Below are 22998 nucleotides of genomic sequence, written 5' to 3'. Positions count from 1 at the left end.
AATAAGACTGGAGATAAAACAATTCTGGATTGTTTTAGGTTTAACTAGAGTCCACGCACTAGACGGGATGTGAATTGCTTGAAGAAGCATAATGGACTCTGCAAGTTTTGGTGCAACATCAAATCTCCTGCTGTAAATCTGGCAATAATCTTTCTTTATACTATTACAGTAATAGTGGTTTAAAATTTTAATAATTCTTTGACCTAATGGTGGTATGAGCAGTTAGTGTTTGGGGGAAGGAAAACAATTTCCATGGGTTGGGTCATTGTTTTGTGGGATGTGCAATTATCTAGCAAGAGACATACCTTACATTTTTGCCTAGCCAAGTCTTTATTGAATTCTATGAGCCATTCTTTAAATATAAAAGAAGTTTTCCAAGCACTGGGCAAGCATACTGGGTTGGCTGATTTACCAATGACATGCAGTTTTTTCTCTTTCATTCCTGTCCAGCTGCACGCAACAAGGGCTGCTGTTCTTTCTTTGCTCCAGATGGTTTTCATTTGCAAACAAAAGACCACCTTCAAGAAGGGCATGATATTAGGCCCCCACTTCATCACAATTGCCCATGAAGATCAAGCCAAACAGTGTATTGAATGCTCCACTGCCTCCTTGTAAAGCCTTTGCTTTTCACCATGTGGTTTTTTTTTTAAGTGAATCATTTGTTGCTGACACCATCAATGAATCCATTGCCAATTACATCCCTTGCACATCCAGTTTTAACAAAGATATACTAGTCAGAAATCAGTGCATTATAGCCACAGTTGCTGATGCACCAACAAACCTAACAACAACAACAGTAGCACATCCAGTTGCTTACTTAAAGCTTCTGCTTTCACAAGGAGTAACCTAGAAATTGCTGCACTAAGGAGACCTACCAACAAAAGAGAGCTTAGTCAACATCTCTGGTTGATTCTCCTTGTTGTTTCTTTCTGTTGTTGTTGTTGTTGTTGTTTGGTTTTTAGGAGCATTAGCAACTAAGGCCATATTGCTCCGGGATATGCGGTGGTCATTCCTGACCTTTCCGCATCCTCCGTATTTGGTGGTGACGGGCTCGAACCCCGGTCTAATCAAGAAGCGTGTGCTACGCACTGCTGCTCCTTCCCACCTGGCTACGGAGGCGCCTGTTTCTTTCTGAGATTATCACTTCCTATAAACTGATCCATAACTCTCCTGATTTATTTAGGTTCACAACACTTGCAATTGTGATATTCCAAACGTCTTTGCTGTCATTTTGTGACAGTTTACTGGTCAAGTCATTGATAACAGCAAATTGCTCTCCACAAGTTAAGTCCTGTTTTTATAACAACATTCGGTAAAAATAGTGTTTAAAATATGTTTACTTATTCAGCATTCTTGATTCAAGAAAGTGCAAATGACTATGCTGCACGTAGCTGCTTAACAACACAAGGAATGATCTTGTTACAACATGCACTTACATAACATGAGACAATAGATACATTGTTCAGCATGTCTGTGTGAGAAACATTTTCAAAAACCAGCAAACTGAAAAAACAAGTGGTTAATGTAGAGTTAAAAACATGTAGGAAAACAATTAGTCAGAATATTCATAAGAGTAAACACGTGCACAGACTGGAAAACGTAACATGAATGTTTTGGTGCATGTAATTGCAGTAAAAAAAAAAAGTAAAGAAAAATATATTTTCTGGGAAAAAAAAAACTATTTAATTAATTAGCGCAAAATGTGTTAGAAATTGCATAATTTCCCTCAGTGTGGATATGCAAAAAAAAAAAAAAAAAAAATGCGAAAAGCATTACCCAATTAACCAGACAAATTTGTAATAAAAACAGTTTACAATTTTTACTTTTTATGCAAATAATCATTATATGCAATTATAATGTTACAGTCTGTATTAAAAGTAGAAAAAAGATAATGAATCACATTGGTCCAATTGAAGTAGATGGTTTAACAGTTGATGATCCTGCTCAGGTTGCTGACAAACTGAATATGTATTTGATATCTACGTTCACGCACGAGGAACTCTTTAGTAAAGAGTATGACGGAAGTTCAAACTAATGAGCAGTTAGTTAGTTATTTTTGGTTTTTAGGAGCATTAGCAACTAAGGCCATATTGCTCCGGGATATGCAGTGGTCATTCCCTGACCTTTCCGCATCCTCCGTATTTGGTGGTGGCGGGCTCGAACCCCGGTCTAATCAAGAAGCATGTGCTATGCACTGCTGCTCCTTCCCACCTGGCTACGGAAGAGCCTAATGAGCAGTTAAATGATATTTTAACAACAGAGAGGAAACTGGAAGAGAAATTGTTGAAGCTAAAAAAAAAAAAAAAAACCACCTTGGATGGATGGTATCTACCCAATTGTATGAAGGAAGGCAGGCAACAAAGGGGGTAAGCATAAGTATGAGTGCAACTTTTGTCAGAGGAGGTCACTATGGACTGGAGAGGTGTGAATGTATCCCCAAATTCAAAGTAAGATCAAAAGGCAATGTAAATAATTATAAACTTGTTAGCTTAACTTCTGTTACAGGGAAAATAAGTCATTGGTTAAAGAAGGAATGCAATTATACTGCAGTTGCAGCAACAATTTAAGAGGCAATTTTGTCTTCCCAATCTAATTGAATACTATTGATGTAGTAACAAAGGAACTGGATGAAAAAATAATTCAGATGTCATATACTTGAATTTCAAGAAAGCTTTGGGTAAAATTAAACATACTGCTAAACAAATTGGAGCAGTGTGATATTAAGGAGAAGGGGCAAACAAAGAAATCCAACATAAAACCACAGCAAACTTTTACCGGACAAACTCTTTTTCCACTACCACAGTTTCTCCATGCATTCTCGGTAAACAGATGGTGTGTGTTATAGGTAGTGGCAGTAGAAGTCAATAATGATGTATTGATTATTTTTTTCTGATTATTAAAAGCAAATTACTGGAGTTGCTGAGTGCAATACCTTCACAGCTGAAATTTACTTACAGGTACACCCTCCAGACTGCCTAGTCTTATGGTGTTTATCCCCCCCCTTCCTGCTTTTTAAAATAGGAAAATTACTTCTACAGACTGCGTGTTAGCAGTAAGTCATTTTCCTATTTTAAAACAGCAGGAGGGGGAGGGGATAAACACCCTAGTAAATTTCAGTTGCAAAGGCATTAACACTCATGAACTCCAATAATCTGCTTTTAATAATGAGAAATAACTAATCAATACAACTTCTACTGCCACTACCAATATAACAAGCACAGTGTGTTTACTGAGAATACAGGGAGAAACTGCGGTAGCAGGGAAATTAGTTTGTCCGGTAAAAGTTTCTGGAAGTTTGCAGTGGTTCTCATGTTGGCTTTCTTTACTTTAGACAGGAGAAGGTACTGCTATGGATAAAGAGGTGACTGAGTGGGAAAAGACTGGTTATTAAAAGACACTGCTCTTTGTGGACTAATGTTAGTAGTGGAGTCGCTAAGGATCCGGTGCTGGGTACATTGTTGTCTATATTCATTAATATAGTGTATGAACATCAGACAATGTCTAAGATTACCGATGACAAAAAGTTTGGCAGGGTGGTTAACAATACTGAAGGTAAGTTACTGCAACAAAATCTAGAAAATGCAAGGTACTGCATACAAGTAGCAATAATCCCAGATTAACGTACCAAATGTAGTACTACACTCAGAGTAAAGGAAAATGAAAGAGACCCGAGGATAATTATGCAGTGAGATGAGGTCTCTGAGCGGTGCAGATGGGCTGCCAGGAGAGCTCATGGGGTTTTGTCTATGATATACAGAAACTTTGCTGGGAAGGTAAGGAGGCAATTATCCCTTTGTACAAGGCCATGGTTAGGCTGCATTTGCGTATAGTATACAGGTCTGGAGGCCTCACTTTAGGAAGGATGAGGATCTACTAGAAGAGGTGCAGAGAAGAGCAACCAGATTGGTGAAGAGAACAAAAGGTGCTCTTACCTAGAAAGAGCTTCAGTTCTGCAAATGGCAGCATCTGGAGCCTAGGCACCTGCAGGATAATCTGATTAAGGTGTTTAAGGCCTTGAATGAATTGAGCAAGCTGAATGTTAATGGCATTCTTCCTCTTAACAAGACTACACCCATGAGGGTGTCAAATTCAAATTGAAGGATGGTTGCAAGATAGAAGTGAAGAAGTTTGCCTTCAGCCAGTTGGTGTTTGATTGTTGGAACAAACATTCATCTGTTATTGTGGAAGTAGGCATTTTGAATAAATTCAAGGAAGAATTACATAAATTTTTGAGGATGGTGGACAGGTGAGTGGTGAGAAGTTTCCCCGGCCCCCGGGTGATACTTTATAAGCTTACTTTCTTTCATCATTTGCCACTACTAATATTGATCATACTTGGTTACTTCACTGCGATTTCACATATAACCACACTTAATATGATCCTTCCTTTATTGCTAATGACCTTTCACCGTAGGCTCAATTTCCTGGGCTTGACTGTATTCTAGATGTGATCTGGTCACCTTCAGGAATCATTTGGGAAAAGGGTATATCCCTCCACTTCAGCCCTCCCTCTCTCCAATGCACAAGCGTACCAACTGTGTGGTACTACACTTAAGGTGGTAGAAAATGAAAAAGACCTGGGAGTAATTGTGCAGGCAGATATGAAGTTTTCTGAGCAATGCAGACAGGCTGCCAGGGCAGGTCATGGGGTTTTGTCAATGATATATAGGAATTTTGCTAGCAGGGAGAAGGAGGTGATTATCCCTCTGTATAAGGCAATGGTCAGGCCACGCCTTGAGTACTGCATACAGGTCTGGAGGCCTCATTTTAGGAAGGATGTAGATTTACTTGAGCATGTATCATGAGTATCAATATTGGTTATTTCCAATGCATGAATGAATATAAACTAAACAAAGTGACTTAATTTCTTACAATTGTGGAAATAAAATTAGTTTTCAGGTACATGCACAGCTGCCAACTTCCGATTTTCATTAAACTAGAGATTGGGTAATGGTATGCTAGAGGAAAACTGGATATATATTTTGGAAGGGACAGATGTTTTTACCATCCACACAGAAGTCAAAATTAAATTTACTGAAAGCAGATACATTTTATACTAAAATACTGTGATAGTACTGTTCACAAGTACAGTAAATTTTCAAATCTTATTGTAACCTAGGATTTTTCTGCCCATGGATTTCTGTTTGGATTGTTTGTTAGACATCAACTGATCATAATTGCTTCAAGAAATGTACTTCTGTAGGCTTTACTCTCTTTAGAAATGCAGAGTCAAAGTTTTATTTATAATAACAGCACCTGAATGTCAAGAGCATTTCCAAAGCTTCACCAGAAAGTGATCTAAATTCAGATTTTGTTTTTGAAAGTTAAACTTGGTTTTCACACTCAGAATTGATATAAGGAATTGTAAAAATGCCAAGCATAACTTGGGATAGATTTTTATATTTCAATCTCCTGCACTTTTCACTTTCCCAACTAAGGAGCAATGTACATCAATTCTTTCTACTTTTATAATATTATCTAGGAATTCCTTACACTAACTGATAGTGCAATATATGGGTGAAATAGCCTTTTTTTTTTTTTTTTACCTTCAAACACTCAACATTAGGAATTTATAAAAGGAACTGTGTAATTTTCTTTTCCTTCCCAAAAAAACAAAAATACTAATATACAAAATACTTTTATTATTGCCGTACATTATGCTGGTACAAGAAGCTCCATGTTTCTTCACAAGGGGGAAACCCCCCTCCAAATTCCACTTATTGGAGGAGGAATTGATTCTCCAAATACAATTATATTTAAGTTAACATTAATCAATCATCAATAAGTGGAATTTGGAGGGGGGGGTTTCCCCATCATTAATCAATCATCAATAAGTCTACAATAATCAACCAATAATCATTAACCTCAATTACTCAATCATCTACCTGTTTAATGGATTATAATCACAATAAATTACATCTTCAATAAATCAAAATTCACCATAATTCAAAATCAACTTTAAATCAACACTAGCCTACTTGCTATTTGTTAAACCCCGGGGGCTCACATCTGGTGAGTATGGGCTTGGCAAACCCAGGGTCCTGAGCTGGATATCATCATTCTTCTCTTTCTTGGTGATGCCCCCCCCCCCCTCTCTCTCTCTCTCTCTCTCTCTCTCTCTCTCTCTCTCTCTCACACACACACAGGGGGTAACTCGGGAATTTTTTTTTTGGCTGGTGCAGCATAAGCCTCAGGCTTCCTTGTACCATATGGCTAATAATAATAATGTACAGAGAAGGGCAACAAGATTGGTGAGGGGAATGAAGGGATCCTCTTATCAAGAGAGGCTTAAGTTCTGCAAATTGCAGTGGCTGGAGACTAGGCACCTGCGCGGTGATCTGATTGAGGTGTATAAGGCCTTGAATTGGTTCAGCACGCTGAATTCTGATGGGATCCTTCCACTTGTTCAGATTACAAACTTAAGGGGGCATAAATTCAAATTAAGAAAGGACAGATGTAGAATAGATGTGCAGAAATTTGCCTTTAGCCAGTGGGTGGTTAATTGCTGGAACAAACTTCCATCTGTCGTTGTGGAAGTTGATAGCTTGAATAAATTTAAGGAGGAACTGGACAAGCATTTGGAGGGAATGGTGTGATTTTTTTTTTTTTTTGGCTGATGCTGCATAAGCTCATACACTTGCTTTCTTGCATCACATGCCACTACTACTACAACATTGAAATTTTTTCTAGGACACTGTTATAGGGAAGAATTATATGTTCCCAAATGAATAGCACTGCCTAGAACCAGTACTCTACTACTCAGTAGAGTACTGGTGATTCATAAGTACCCATCACCAGGAATTCTGTGCTGAGGAATACACTTTCACATAGTTTACAAAGTATTGTCTGTGTAAATACAAGTGAGATCCTATTGAGTTCAATTTCTCGATTGTTTTTATACTAATATAATATCCATACTTACATTCTCACTCTCTCTCAGTAAAGCTCCCCACCTGAATTATTATTAGCCCTATGGTACAAGGAAACCAAAGCTTATGCTGCACCAGCCAAAAAAAAAAAAAAATTCCCAAGTCACCCTGAGAGAGAGAAGTAGAAAGGAAATCACCAAGAAAGAGAAGAAAGTTGATATCCAGCTGAGGACCCTGGGTTTGCCAAGCCAATATTCACCAGATGTGAGCCCCTGGGGTCATAGGGAATACTATGTGACAACCAAAGTTGAGAAACTGCCTTTCAAGATAGGTAAGATCATTTTGGTTCCCTGGAATATTTGTGAATGTTATCACTGTTGAAAGATGTCAAAAAAAAAAAAAAGTTTCCTAAGGTAAATGTTTTCTATAGATTACAGACTGCATCATGAATTATTATTTTGTTAATACTCTGTGCTTAACACAGAATGCAAGGAAATTCATAAAAGCCATTGGACTACTGCAGCCAAGGTGATTTGTACTGCTTGCAATAGGTCTCATGGACTTTGATGTAGTTTATATGGTAAAAAATGTGTGTGTTGCTTAAGGCTGGGTTTTCTCTATTTCGAGATTGCTTTAATTGGATCTTTATTAATAACAGATTGGCTGATTACAAGAAAGGTTGGGGTTCTGTAAATTGCAGTGCCTGGAAATTAGGAATCTGCATGACAATTGTTTTACAAACTGTGATCCATGGAGAAGTCCACAAGGATCTTCAAGATGAGATAAAAGCTCATCAAACACACTAATTCAGCAAAGTAAGCTTTTGGGAAATTTTAATTTGGGACTCCACCAGTAAAGCAAAGAATCAAATGAGGTCCATGGCCAAAAAAATGCATGACACTGCTTTCAAAGGATTGAGTAAACAAAATGCTCATGGCATTCTTACTCTGGCTCAGACAATGAACAAAAGATACATATTTAAATAGAATGAGGATGGATGCAAAACATAGATGAAAGAATTTGACTCTTGGCACACAAAAAAGATGATTGTTGGAAGACATCTCCGCAATTATTAGAAGGAATGGGGGAAAAAAAGCAGATAATTTTTTTTTTATCCTTGGCTGATGCTATATGAACTTTCTTCCTTGGATTATTTTGCCAATTCTAAAGACTATCTCCAAATGAACCACAGTATTCTGCACTGGTCCCCAGCCCAGATTTGGAAGGCATCTCCGCACATAGCATCAGACACTTAAGCTTTCTTAACACAGAATCAAGATGCATTCTGGCTTAAGTGGGAGTTTTCAAATTTGTGGACCTACATATGACCTATTCCTTTGAATATATGGTGACCGAAGTGGGCACAAGCTATAAAGTATTATTCTGTGTGGTATCTGCAGTATTATCTGTAAAAACAGCAGCAAATCCTATATACAATTCAGACTTCCAGCTGTCTATGTAAACTGGCAAGAAATAAGAATATTCAGCAAGGTGTACTGCAGAGAACTGAAGGTGGTGGTGGTGGTGGTAGCAAATGATACAAGAAAGCAAGCTTAATATCAGTCAAAAAACAAATTCCAAGAATTTGTCTAGTTCTTCCTTGAATTTATTTAAACCACCCATTTGCTTTCATAAGGGTGACTACAGACGTCTCAGACAGTTTTAAATTGTGTGCAGTGCAACCAATTTATAACATTACCAAGAGAAAATTCTAAATAGAAAGTGTTCAGGGAAGTAATCAAAGAAGCTAGTTGGTTGAGCACTGCTCTTTATGGACTAATGTTATTAGTGGAGTTCCCCAGGGTTTATTGTTGTTTTCAATATTTATCAATGATCGTGAAGAAGGTATATCAAGCTTAATGTCTAAGTTTGTAGATGATACAGAGGTTGGCAGGCTGGTTAATGACAGTCATCAGGATGAGCTACTGCAACAAGATGTAGGAAAATTTGGTAGATGGGCTGAGAAATGCCAGTTGAAGTTCAACATTAACAAATTCAAGGTACTGCACATGGGTAGCAGTAACCCCAGCATAACTTAAAAACTGTGTTACTACACTCAGGGTAGTGGAGAATGAAAAAGACCTGGTGATAGCTATGCAGTCAGACATGAAATTCTCTGAGCAGTACATACATGCTGCCATGGCAGCTCATGGAGTTTTGTCAATGATATACAGAAACTTTGCTAGCAGGGATAAGGAGGTAATTATCCCTTTGTATAAGGCCATGTTTAGGCCACATCTTGAGTACTGTACAGCAGTGTGGAGGCCTCACTTTAAGAATGATGTAGATCTGCTGAAACAGGTGCAGAGAGGGGAAACTAGATTGGTGAAGGGAAAAAAAGGGTGCTCTTACCTAGAAAGGGGGCTTCGGTTTTCTGCAAACTGCAGCATATCTTCAGACCAGGCACCCACTGGGACATCTGATTGAGGTATTTAAGCCTTGAATGGGTTGAGTAAGCTGAATGTTAATGGCATTATTCCACCTGCTGAGACTACACACACAAGTAGACAAATTCAAGTTCAGGAAAGATGGTTATAAGATAGATGTGTGGAAGTTTGCCTGCAGCCAGTGGGGCTCTGACTGTTAGAATGGGCTTCCATCTGTTGTTGTGGGAGTGGATGTGTTGAATAAATCAAGGGAAATTCTTGGACAGTATAGATGGGAGACTTTTTTTTGGCTGATACTATGTAAGCTTGCTTTCTTGCATCAACTGTCATTACTACTTATAGCACCCTTCTCCACCTTCAACTCACATATGGTACTAAGTACTATAGGTAATAACAGACTTAGTACTAAGTACTATAGTATAAGTATCTTTCATTTTGGGGTTTCCCTTTAAAACAATCAGTATTTTGATCTGTTCCTCAAGACTTTCAAGAAAATAACTAAGAATAGTTAAACTCCCATGCCTAATTCATTTATTACAGGTACACCAAGACAACCTTTATGTTGGAGTTCCAGGTACTGTGATTTGCTTGGGGGTGCAGCACAAAGGGCTGACAAATGCAGAGAAAAAGATTTGGGTGAGACCAGAACTGGAGAGGGGGGAGAATATCTCTTCACAGACCAAGAAATGAAATGGAGAGGATGGGGTGAAAGTTTATTTCCATGGAATATAGTCTTAACAACCGTCTGGATGTAAAAACCATTAATGCCATTATGTTGCACAAATCTAACGTGTAAAGATTTTTACTGATCAAAAATGAAAAGTTTAAAAAAATATTTGCATAGAACTTTTGCTTCTACATATTAAAATAATAACTTTACAATATATTAAACCATATTTTCTTGTTTATAAATATTTCTGTTTCATTCTTAAAATCCATATTACATAAGTGTGTTTTTATTTTTTTGTAACTGCCTTGAAATTTAGGCTTTAAAACTTCTGTCCTGATTGTGGTCATCAGGATGATCATACTAAACTATGGTAAGGAGTGACAGGCAGCTCAAATTCCTATAATTGTAAGTTGATTTGCACCAAGAACACCAGAGATATCAGGCAGGATTAGTCAAGAAAGTTGACAAGGAGTTTTATTCACACACAGAAAAAGAACACACCAGATCAGACCTCTGCTCAAGGCAAAAAGGAACAATTATAAATAGTACAGCAGAGTCACAGCAAACTAAACAGATACTTTATATCTAAAAATCTTCATGGCAAAACATCCCTTTCTGGGTGGGGGATATTGTTATATTATACCCAAGCACTGTAAGTATGTGATAATATCATCATGAATGAGTCTAACAAAAAAATGCTGAATCTGAAAGTGAGTAAGGCTCCAAGTTACAAATGTTCACTCGGTCAAACTGAAAGAGGCTGCAAAGGAATGTGCCAAACCTTTAGGTTTAAGTATGTGGTTCTCCTTAGATTCAGAGGTAATCCCATTAATTGGATAAAGTGCCAACATCTTGCCATTACACAAATGGAGGCCCCCCTACAGATAGTTATGGTCTACAAGTTACTCATGTCCCTAAGAGAGCCTCGAATAACTAGGCATTACTCTAAACTTAGTGGCAAAGAGGGTCAGGAAATATATGGTCAAAAATGCATTATGACAAGGGTGTATAACATTTTTTGTCTATCAGCCAAAACATAAAAAGTTCACAGGCCGCACGGATTGTGACGCCAAACAGGTTAGACCCCAAGACCAGTTCCTTACCAGTATTCAATTTTTCAAAACCGAATTTAATTTTCGTTATCTATGTTCGTATTTACAGTTTTTTTTTAATATAATAATTAAACACAAAAATCTATCAATTAATTACATAATACTAATAGCATTCCTATTATATGGTTATAATACTATTGCTAAACTGAGAAAGATGTATAAAACATGAGAAAGCAAAAGAGAAAAAATCATTATTAAAAATAGATATTTTCAAAAGTCAGCATGAAACTATTTTGCGACTCACTACTTTTAAACTCGTGGGATGCACAACACTTGAAGGCTGCCTACAATGTGGAGTGGACACCCCTTCATTATAAGATCAGCTTGAAAAGAACAGTATCCTAAATGCATCACACAAATTTGCAAAGAGAAAATCTTTCCTGCCAATTTGATAGTTACTATGATGTCATTATAGGAGTTGTATGCAAGACTGAACTTTAGCAAAAGCATCTGACAGTTCTATATGAGTGGTTGCTATAAAAGCCAGAGTAAATAGGCTAATTGTCTTTTCTTCTCGTCCAGTGGTCAATCCTCTAAATGGCCATGCATTTTTTTTTTTTTAATGGCTATGGCACTTCCATTTAAATTCTTTTCCATGCATGCTTTTTTTTTTTTAAGGTCCTAAGAAGGAATAAACCTTCCATCCTATTGATTTTTGGCTTTAGAAAAGGCAAGACAAACTAATTTTAAATTGTTATTTATGAAGTTTTACTTCATGAAAATTGTTCAGAGTGCAGGTCTTTTTTTTTTTTTTTCTTTCATTTAAACTCAAACCACAGAAGGTAGATGGGCCACTCTTCACAATTCAATGTCTAACTATTCATTGCTGCATTCACAATGTTTTTTTTCTTAATTCAATATAATTTAAGAACTTTCCAAACCAATACAGTAATTAGTAACTTGTGCATTCAACATGGCATCAATAAGTTTCATTAATGACAGTATTATGTTAATACTACATTTATCACAACTATACAGTAATACTCCAGATATATTTAGTTTAATAAAATCTTTTTAAAAAAATTCATTTTCTTAATAAAAAAAAAACAATGGATTGAAGATACCAAAAAAAAAAAAAAAAAAGAGCATTGTACATTAAGTGCCAGGGGCTCACATCTGGTGAGTATGGACCCTGGGTATGGCTTGGCACACCCAGGGTTCTGAGCTGGATATCAATCATTCTTCCCTTTCTTGGTGATTCCCTTCTACTTTTGATTCCCTCTCTCTCTCTCTTACTCGCACGCACACAGGGTAATTTAAATTTTTTTTAGCTGGTGCAGCATAAGCCTCAGGCTTCCTTACACCATATGGCTAATAATAGTATAGTATAAGTGTAGAGGTTTAACTCGCATATAAACCATCACTAAAAAAAAAAAAAAAAAAAACCATATCAAAATATCAAATAGCCTACAAAAGGAGGATTCCATTTATAGTGCTCTTTATTGTGTTATAATAGTGAAAAAAATATTTTTTGGTTTAAATTACTTCTGAGGTAGTTTTAGAGACTAATGCAGAAAAAGACTCTTACACAAAACAATATCCCTTCTATGAACAAAAAAATTAAAATACTTTGTGAAATAAATACATTTGTCAATTCCATCTGAATTATTTTTCAATGGTAGCAAAAGCACCCATATCTATGTTTATTTCCAATTTGGAAATATGTACATAAGAGTCAAACAATGTGGTATTTTCTTACCACTTCAATGACAACTGTCTTTGAAATATCACCATCACAAAAGATCACAAGAACTTAAGTTCTTGTACTATTATATATAATTTTTTTAAGGTAATTATTTTTGTCTTTGATATCTTGTTACATTAATTGCAATTTCCTTAAAGCCAGAAATCAAGGATATTAATGAAATGTCAGGCTAACCCCAATTATTTATTTCTTCATACACGTAAAGAAAAAACCACACCAATCCACAAAAAAATTACATTCATATGCACAGTTTTGAGTTCTCTTTTTTAGAAAGTGATTAATCATACATACATATGGTACACCTATTTTCATTTACTACCGTTAAAACATCTAACCATACTAAACTTCAGCCTTTTGAATAAAACTACCTCTAGTTTCTGGTTCCATTAACTGTCCCTAGATCTTAAAATGAAACCTCTAGATCTTAAAATGAAACCTCCAAGACCTTGTAGACCTTTCCAACATTTGTAAGAGTCAAATGTTGCACTAATCACTTGGCTTTTCAGTTCTTTAACAGAGCTGCAAAATCATCCAATGATACAGGTTTGAACATCTTTTCATCAAACAGAAAACTTAAAGATGCTTAATCCCATCTCTGGAAACCCCTATCTGGTTAATCTTATATTTTCATTACACTAATTATTGTGTAACTTTGTTCTCATTAAGTATTATTTTCCTTTTACTGTTCTTTGCTCATATGTTACTAATAATCTGCTCATTAAGAGTGTGCAGATAAAAGAACCACTAGGTAGCAATGATCACAACACATTGCTGTGGGATTTACTTCAAGGTGTAACTACCATCAATGGTAAAGGAAAGGGTTGTTGTTTTCGTTTGTAAAGGTTACTACAGTGATCTCAGACAGATTTTAAATTTTATACAGTCGGACCGACTGATGATGTAACTATTTAGCATTAGTAGAGGCATTTGATGCAAGAAAGCAAGCTTATGCAGCATCAGCCAAAAAAAAAAAAAAAAAAAAAAACCACTTCCACTTCACCCCTCTGTTCGTTCAAAATACCTGTCCAGCTGAGCCTTAAACTTATTTAGGCTATCAACCTCCACCACAAGGGATGGAAGTCTGTTCCACCAACCAACCACCCGCTGGCTAAAGGCAAATTTCCGCACGTCTATCCTACATCTGTATTTCCTCAATTTGAATTTATGCCCTCTCAGGTGATTATTCTGAGCTAGAGGAAGAATCCCATCAGCATTGAGCATGCTTAAACCATTCAAGGCTTTATACACCTCTATCAGATCACCTCGCTGGTGCCTAGTCTCCAGACACTGTAATTTGCAAAACTTAAGCCTTTCTTCGTAAGAGCACCCCTTTGTTCCATTCACTAATCTTGTTGCCCTTCTCTGTACTCGTTCCAGCAGCTCTACATCCTTCTTGAAATGAGGCCTCCAGACCTGTATACAGTACTCTAGGTGTGGCCTGACCATCGCCTTATACAATGGAATAATCACCTCCTTATCCCTGTTGGAAAAATTCCTGTATATCATTGACAATACTCCATGAGCTACTCTTGCAGCCCGTCTGCACTGCTCAGAGAACTTCATATCTGCCTGCACAACCACCCCCAAGTCCCTTTCATTCTCTACCACTGTCAGTGTTGTACCACAGAGTTGATACGTTGCTCTGGGGTTGCTGTTTCCCATGTGTAGTACTTTACATTTGTCAATGTTAAACTTCATTTGCCACCTCTCAGCCCATCTGCTCAACCTTTCCAGATCCTGTTGCAGAAGCATAGTGTCAGTAGTGTCCTTGACAACCCTGCCAACCTTTGTATCGTCTGCAAACTTGGACATTAATCCCGATATACCATCATCAATATCATTTATAAATACAGAAAACAATAATGGACCCAACACTGAGCCCTGAGGGACTCCACTAATAACATCAGTCCACGATGAGCAGTGTCCATTGATTACCACTCTGTCTTCTCCCCCTCAACCACCCCTTTATCCATAACAGCAATTTGCCTCCAATGTCACACTGCTCCAATTTGTGTAGCAGTCTTCCATGTGCAACAGTATCAAAAGCTTTTCTAAGATCCAAGTATATAATATCAAAGTTATTCCCTGCATCCAGTTCTTTTGTGACTGCATCATAGTATCCAATCAAGTTGGTCAGGCAAGACTTCCCCTTAACAAAACCATGCTGTGTCTGAGCTATAACTGAAGTCTTGTCTAAATGATCCTGCAGTGCGTCTTTAACCAGTGCCTCCATTAATTTTCCTGGAACAGAAGTCAAGCTCACAGGTCTATAATTACTTGTGTCAGCCTTTGATCCTCCTTTGTGAATTGGGGTCACATTTGCACATTTCCAGTCTATGGGTACCTCCCCTGAGTCCAAGGAAGCTCTCATAATTATGGCTAAGGGTTTGCTTACTTCCTTTGCTGCCTCCTTTAATATAACTGGATAGATCCCATCCACCCCGGGTGCCTTTCTTGTGTTTATCTTCAACAGTTTCTCCTCCACTTTACTCCCAGTTATTTCAAGATTCTGTAACTTACTGCTAGAGTTGAATACACCTCTGGCATTCCCCTCACTGAATAACTCCTCATGTGTGAATGTCGATGCAAAATATTCATTTAGTTTGTTAGCCACCTGAGCAGGATCATCAACACTTGACACATCAATATCAAGTGGACCAATCTGATTCATCCCTTTCCTTCTAGAGTTTACATAAGTAAAGAACTCTTTGCTGTTTTTCTTTGCATCCCTTGCCAAGGATTTCTCGTAATCTGCCTTCGCCTGCCTAACCTCCTTTGTAACTTGGTTGCATATCAACTTGTATCTATCATAGGCTTCTGTGTCATGTGTTAATTTGTAAGTATCCCATGCATTTTTCTTCTCTGCCATATGCCTCATTAGTTCATCTGACATCCATTTTGGCCTAAACCTTGAACAATATTTCTTAGTTGGTATGTAAAGCCTAGTAGCTTCCAAGATAAGTTCTTTGAATGCTTCCCATTTTGAATTTGCTGTTGGTAACATCATCAGTTGGTCCCACTGTATAGAATTTAAATACTGTCTCAGTCCATCGTAGTCGCCTTTACGGAAGCAATAACCCTTCCCTTTACCCCTAATGGTAGTTACCTCTTGGAGTAAATCCCACTTCAGCACACTGTGATCACTGCCACCTAGTGGTTCGTTTATCTGCAGATTCTTAATGCATGAAGAATCACTGCTGATAATCAAATCAAGAGTATTACTCCCTCTAGTTGCCTCCCGAACATGCTGATGTAGAAAACAATCATCCAATAAATCCACAAAAGCCCTGCTAGTGTGTGAGTATCCAGCCCCCAAATTCCAGTCAATATCTGGGAAATTAAAATCTCCCATTATAAGACACTCTGATTTACTGGCCCACTCTATTTCCCTGTACAGTTCCTTATTATACTCATCAGAGTCATTAGGCCTATAGCACACTCCTACTCTCAATTTTGATCTCCCAATGCTTATGTCACACCAAACTGACTCCACACTGCACTGTCCAGCGATGTCGACTGGCTTCACTTCCTTGGTTTTTATGTGTTTCTTAACTAATAGCATAACACCTCCCCCCTTCCTATCCTGTCTATCCTTTCTGTAGACGTTGTACTCCCCAAATTGCAGTTCCGCATCCCTTATATCTCTGTGGCACCACGTCTCTGATATCCCAACAATATCTGCCTTCGATGTTTTGAGCAATACCTCAAATTCATCAAATTTATTTACTAAACTCCTAGCATTGGTGTACACGCAAGTATACCTGCACCTGTTTCTATTCTTAGCTACCCTAACACAACCCATGTGTTTACTTGTACCACAATGGCTCCCAGCAGTCTCTGAAATACTATGCATCTTGTTTTTCAGGCTTCTGCTCATTCTAATAGAAGCAGTGCAAGAATCTCTTTCACCTCTGCCAGTGGCTACTGTCAATCTATTGGTCTTTGTCTCCCCCCAAGCTAGCAGTTTTCCGACCCACCTAACACTGCCTCGATAGCATCAGCAAATATTCTTGCACCCTTTCTATTTAAGTGTATCCCATCCCTGTAGAAGCAATCTCTCCTGTTAACAAGTACAGTCCAGGCTGAAAAAAATTCTACCCCTTGAGCCTTGCACAATCTTTCCAGGGCCGAATTGATCGACAAGGCTCTCATCATATACTCCCTCCTATCGTGTCTGGGCAGAATTGCAGACACTTTCAAATTCAACCCTAATTCTCGGCTTTTGTTCAACAGTGACCTGTACTTGTTAAGTAATTCTGCCGGTCTCCTACTCTTAATATTATTAGTGCCAACGTGTACAACTATATCACCTTTTGTGCCCTTAAAAGATGATATTCGCTCTACAACGTCATCAACCTTTGCCCCTGGCAGACATACCCTGGTCCTGTTCCACCTATCTTTTTTTAGAAAGCATGTTCCCCGTTTCCCTGACAATAGAGTCACCAACAACTACTAGTTCCTTCGGGACCAGCGCATTCTGCCTTGGGGGTTGTCTCTGTGTCACGCGATGCCCAAGTGCAAGCTCTGGCATTGATGTGGGCAGCTGAGAGCTTGATGGGCCCCTCAATTTAGTTTCTTCGAGGGCATCCACCGTGTCCTTCAAGCTCTCATATAGGCCCAAAAGAACGCCGAGTTGTTGCCTGATATCGTTACACTCCTTGCATCGCGCACACACAAAGACATCCCCCTTGGCAGTATCAAGTCCCGTACCCGATTGCTCTGCAAACATCAAGCAAACAGTGCATTTTATAAGGCTGTGAGTCAGAGGACAACTGCCCCCCTCAGTTCTGCTCTGAGCCACAGCACTGCTTGAGCCTTTTGCTTTGCTGCTCTGGTCTGAGTCATGATTCTATTAATTCATTAATTAATTATGTTATGTTATTAATTATATTACGTTCGTAATCTAAGTCGTTATATGTATTTATTTAAACGTACAATTTAACTGCTAACGAAGTTCAACTAACACTATCTAGTACGGTATCACAATGGCGGGAAAGTTAATAATGGTAGCGGTAGTTACGAACACGTGGAAACCCTTACCGATACTTTTACAAGGCCGAGTAAAGAATAAATACACCAAATTAATCAAAAAATCACAAAATAATGTTATACTACTAAATTTAAATCAAAAGTTTTAGAAAAACAATAATTTCAAATCAATAAATAAGAAAAATCCACTTAGCGGCTTGGAACACGACCGTCACTAGTAGCCTCGTCAGCAGACTCAATTGGCCAATTTTAAATGAGAAGCATTCAAGGAATTAATCACAGAAGGTACTAGGCTGTTCATACCAATTAAGAAATACTGTTTAAGGTTATGCCTAAATGGATGTCAGATGAACTAATGAGACTCATTTCAGAGAAGAAAAATGCATGGAGCAAACATAAATTATCAGGCTACACAAGCTTATGGTAGACAAACTAATCTGTAATCACGTCACAATGGAGATTAGGCAAGCAAAGGCAGATTACAAGAAATCTGACAGATGATGCAAAGAAAAATTAGCAAAGACTTCTTTACTAGTGTAAACACTAGAAGGAAAGGAATGAATCAAATTGGTCCACTTGATGTCAATGGTTCAACTGTTGGTGATCCTGCTCAGGTTGCTGACAAACTGAACAAGTATTTTACATCTGCATTTGCACGGGGGAAGTACCAGAAGTTTATCAAAGTCTAACAGGGGTCAAAATGATTTTGTAATCATTTTGTAATTTAAAATAAGCAAGCAAACCCCTAGCCATAATTATGAGGGCATTCTTGGATTCAAGAAAGGTCCATGCAGACTGGAGATCTACAAATGTATCTACAATTTACAAAGGGTGACATGAGTAATTACAGACCTGTTAGCTTAACTTCTGTTCCAGGAAAAATAATGGAGCCAATAGTTAAAGAAGTAATGCAAGACCATCTAGACAAGCTTACAGTTATACTTCAGACATGGGACGAGTTTGTTAAGGGGAAATATTGTCTAACCAATCTTAGTGGATACTTTTGGCACTTGCACATAAAAGACTGCTGTACAAATTGGAGTAGTGTGGCATTAAGAGCAAAGTTGCAGCTATGGATAAAGTGATGCTTCAGTGGGAGAAGAGAGTGATTATCAATGGACACTACCCTTTCTGGACTAATGTTATTAGTGGAATTCTCCAACGTTCAGTGTTGGACCCACTGTTTTATATATTTATCAATGAGACTGATAAAGGCATATTAGGTTTAATGTCCAAGTTTGTAGTTGATACAAAGGTTGGCTGGGTGGTTAATGACATTATGCTACTACAACAGGATCTAGAAAAGTTAGGCAGATGGGCTGAGAAATGGCAATTTGAAGTTTAATATTGACAGATGCAAATTATTGCATATGGGCAGTAGTAACTCCAGAGTAACATACCAACTGTGTGATACTACAGTTAAGGTTAGTGGAAAATTAAAGACTACCCTTTCTGGGGATAATTGTGCAATCAGATATGAAGTTCTCTGAGCAGTGGAGACAGACTACAGGACAGCTCATGGGGGATATCAATAATATACAGGAAATAAGTAGGTGATTATCCCATTATATAAGGCAATGGTCAGGCCACTTCTTCAGTAATGTATTCAGGTCTGGAAGCCTCACTGTAAGAAGGCCGTAGAGCTGTTGGAACAAGTGGTGAAGGGAACAAAGGGAAGCTCTTATGAAGAAAGGCTTAAATTCTGCAAATTGCAGCTTCTGGAGACTAGGCACCTGTGAGGTGATCTGATTGAGGTGTGTAAGGCCTTGAATGGATTGAGCAGGCTCGATGCTGCTGGAATTCTTCGTCTTGCTCAGATTACAAACCTGAGGGTGGCGTAGATTCAAACTGATGAAAGACAGTTGTAGAATATATGTGCAGAAATTTGTGTCACTGTAAGAAGGCCGTAGAGCTGTTGGAACAAGTGGTGAAGGGAACAAAGGGAAGCTCTTATGAAGAAAGGCTTAAATTCTGCAAATTGCAGCTTCTGGAGACTAGGCACCTGTGAGGTGATCTGATTGAGGTGTGTAAGGCCTTGAATGGATTGAGCAGGCTCGATGCTGCTGGAATTCTTCGTCTTGCTCAGATTACAAACCTGAGGGTGGCGTAGATTCAAACTGATGAAAGACAGTTGTAGAATATATGTGCAGAAATTTGTGTACAGCCAGCTGGTAGTTGATTGCTGGAACAAACTTTCATCTGTTGTGGAAGTATAGCTTAAATAAATTCAAGGCAGAACTAGATCTGGAACGAATATATCAGTGAAATGGAAACGGGTTTTTTTTTTAGGCTGATGCTTTATAAGCTTGCTTTCTTGCATCATGTGCCTCTAATGCTAAAGTAAAAAGATGGGCAACAAGATTGGCAAGAGGAACAAAGGTGTGCTCTTACCAAGAAAGGCCTCCTAAGTTTTGTAAATTGCACATCTAGACTAGGCACCTGCAAGCTGATCTCACTGAGATGTTTAAATCTTTGAATGGTTTGAGCAAACAATGTGCATGGGATTTTTACTCAGACTAAGCACATGAGGAAGGTTGGTTGCAGAATAGATGTGCAGAAGTTTGCCTTTAGCCAGTAGATGGTTGATTGCTGGAACAAACTTCCATCTTTATGGTGGAAGTCAATAGCTTAAATAATTTCAAGGAAGAACTAAACAAAATATTGGAAGGAATGGGTAGGTGAAATGGAAAGTTTTTTTTTTTTTTTTTTACTGATGCTGTAAAAGCTTGCATTCTTACATCATAAGTCACTACTAATGTTATTATTTTAGTTATTTTTCCATTAATGCAATCAAATTATTCATTAACTGTTCCAGATGCTCCTTATGTCTTATTAGAATGTATTGCTGTATATACTGAACAAAAATACTGTTTTGTAAATACACTTCCATTTGTAATATATTTTCCCTTTAGAGAACTGCATTATGTTTCTAGCAATAAAAAATAGAAAGGCATTTCAATTCACAAATTAAGATCATAAAGTACAGCACAAAAAAAAAAAAAAAAAAAATGCTTACGCATTACAATAAGGTACTTTGTTGTATCCTTTGTAGGTTTTCATATTCAAAGTCATACCACATTCTTGACATTTGAAACACTGTTTATGCCATATCTATAAAAAATATTAATTTTGAAAAAATTAATGCTGCATATATATATATATATATATATAAAATGTCTACTTCATATATGTATAAATAAAATGGGAGAGGATAGATTTCAGTTTCTTAAATAAGCATAACATAAAACAAAATGAAAACTTTCATGAATTGCTTTACTTCATTTGTCTCCATGGTGTATACTTATTATACACCATGACATATGTCAACTACTAATGCTATTATTTTAGTTCTTTCCATTAATGCAATCAAATTATTCATCAACTGTTACTTCCAGATACTCCTTAATGTCTAATTAGAATGTATTGCTGTATATACTGTACTTACAAAAATACTGTTTTGTAAATACACTTCCATTTGTAATATTGTATATTTTTGTAATATATTTTCCTTTTATAGAACTGTATTATGTTTCTAGCAATAAAAAATAGAAAGACATTTCAATTTTATAAATTAAGATCACATAAAGTACAGCACAAAAAAAAAAAAAAAAACCTCATAAAATGATGCATGCATACTACCCAGGTAATATGCAAGCATCATTTTATCTCTTATTCTGAATACCTTCACACTGAGTTGCTAATTGCACTACTTCAAATAAGTAATGCTTCTCTGGTAGAGAAGACTACTGTTATTCTCAGATGGGAACACCACCACCCAGACAGCACCGTTTCGTTGGCTTTATCATCAGTGGGTGAGCAGGCACCCTGTTGCAATAGTGACAACCCAGTTATGAAGTATAACTCCACAATATGAGAGATGCTTCATGGTGTGCATGATTTAATCTAAATATATTTCTTGACTAAATGTCAGAGTTTGAAAAGGTTGTTTAAGCATGGGTGATACATGCATACCAGATAGTAAGCAGCATGCATAGTTTTATTTTTATCTCATTGTGAATACCTTCACAACAAGTTGCCTAAGTATAGTACTACTTCGAATAAGTAATGCTCTGGTAGAGAAGACTACTGTTACTTATTCTCGGATGGGCACCACCACCACCCAGACGGCACCATTTCAAAGCTGGTTGGCTTCATCAGTGGATCGGCAGGTACTCCTGTTCCAGTAGTAACAGAGAAGCATTACTGAAGTAGTGCAATACCTAGGCAACTTGTGAAGGTATTCACAATATGAGATAAAATAAAATGATGCAGGCATACTACCTGGGCAGTAGAAATGGAGATTCATACCAATGCTTAAACAGCCTTTTCATACTCTGACATTCAAGAAATATATTTAGATTAAGTTTTTACATAGTATCAGCTTAATCTGCATTGTGTTGTTTGCTTGCAAAATCAAACAAGTGAAACAAAGCAATTCTTAAGAATTAAAACATGGAAATAGTACAGGAACAATTACTTTTAATAATAATATGCTTTCAGAATATGAAAGAATTGGATTATATTAATGAATACATTCAACCAGAGCTAAGAGCATTTTAAATTGCTAGCTGTTATTACCAAGAGCAATTTCATGGATATAGGCCTACTAGCCTGTTCCAAACTCACCCGCCCACCCACTGATGATGAAGCCAACCAGCTTCGAAACTGTGCTGTCTGGGTGGTGGTGGTGGTGCCCATCAGAGAATAACAGTAGTGAGAACATTCACAGGTATTTCTCTCTTCTCTGACAACCAATTAGGTTATCTAGTGTTATCTTGGTTTTGTTATAACATAACAAAACCAAGCACATTTTAGAAAAAAAAAAAGTAAATTTTTTAAAATCCAGAAATTAGAAAGGAATCTGGCACTAATATCAGTTATGAATCTGTGCAAAAAAAAAAGGGAGGGCAAAATTTCTTTCTATAAGACACTTGCAGATTTACCTTTTCCTTTAATCTGTTGTTATAGCCACCAAGATTTAAACTGTACAGACAATACAATAGTCTTAAGAGCAAAATAAACTTGCCTGGTACTGCCTTACTTTCAAACATGCAGCCTCTCTAACTGGCCTTTGACTTAAAAGACCAGTCTAACTCGACCCTCAGATAGCAGGTGGTCTCTAGTGAGAACATGAAAACAAAATAGTTTAAGTTATCTCTTGTAGGTAACACAGTTGATATAATATCCATCCTCCATACACTGGGTTTTGGAAAAGACCCATGTTTGATTGTAGTCAATGCCACAAGGAACTTTTAGGGGCTTTTTC

General features: G+C 37.4%; 1 protein-coding gene across 7 annotated transcripts in view; it reads right to left on the bottom strand.

Annotated features, from left to right (window-relative positions):
• The window catches only part of Lasp (LIM and SH3 domain protein Lasp), a 280500-nt gene that overhangs the window by 243669 nt on the left and 13833 nt on the right, over nt 1-22998 (bottom strand). For 6 of the 7 annotated variants that reach the window (XM_090388896.1, XM_090388900.1, XM_090388895.1 and 3 more), the window contains exon 2: nt 20749-20843. In XM_090388896.1, coding sequence (XP_090245022.1) covers nt 20749-20843 — 95 coding nt within the window. Of the gene's footprint in view, nt 1-20748; nt 20846-22998 lie in introns of those variants that run through there. The other variant, XM_090388901.1, reaches the window with a different exon arrangement.

The sequence above is a fragment of the Mastigoproctus giganteus genome, chromosome 14, assembly GCF_048544385.1.
Source record: "Mastigoproctus giganteus isolate SK-2022 chromosome 14, ASM4854438v1, whole genome shotgun sequence".
NCBI classification, from domain to species: domain Eukaryota; kingdom Metazoa; phylum Arthropoda; class Arachnida; order Uropygi; family Thelyphonidae; genus Mastigoproctus; species Mastigoproctus giganteus.
This window is presented reverse-complemented; position numbering and strand designations above follow the sequence as displayed.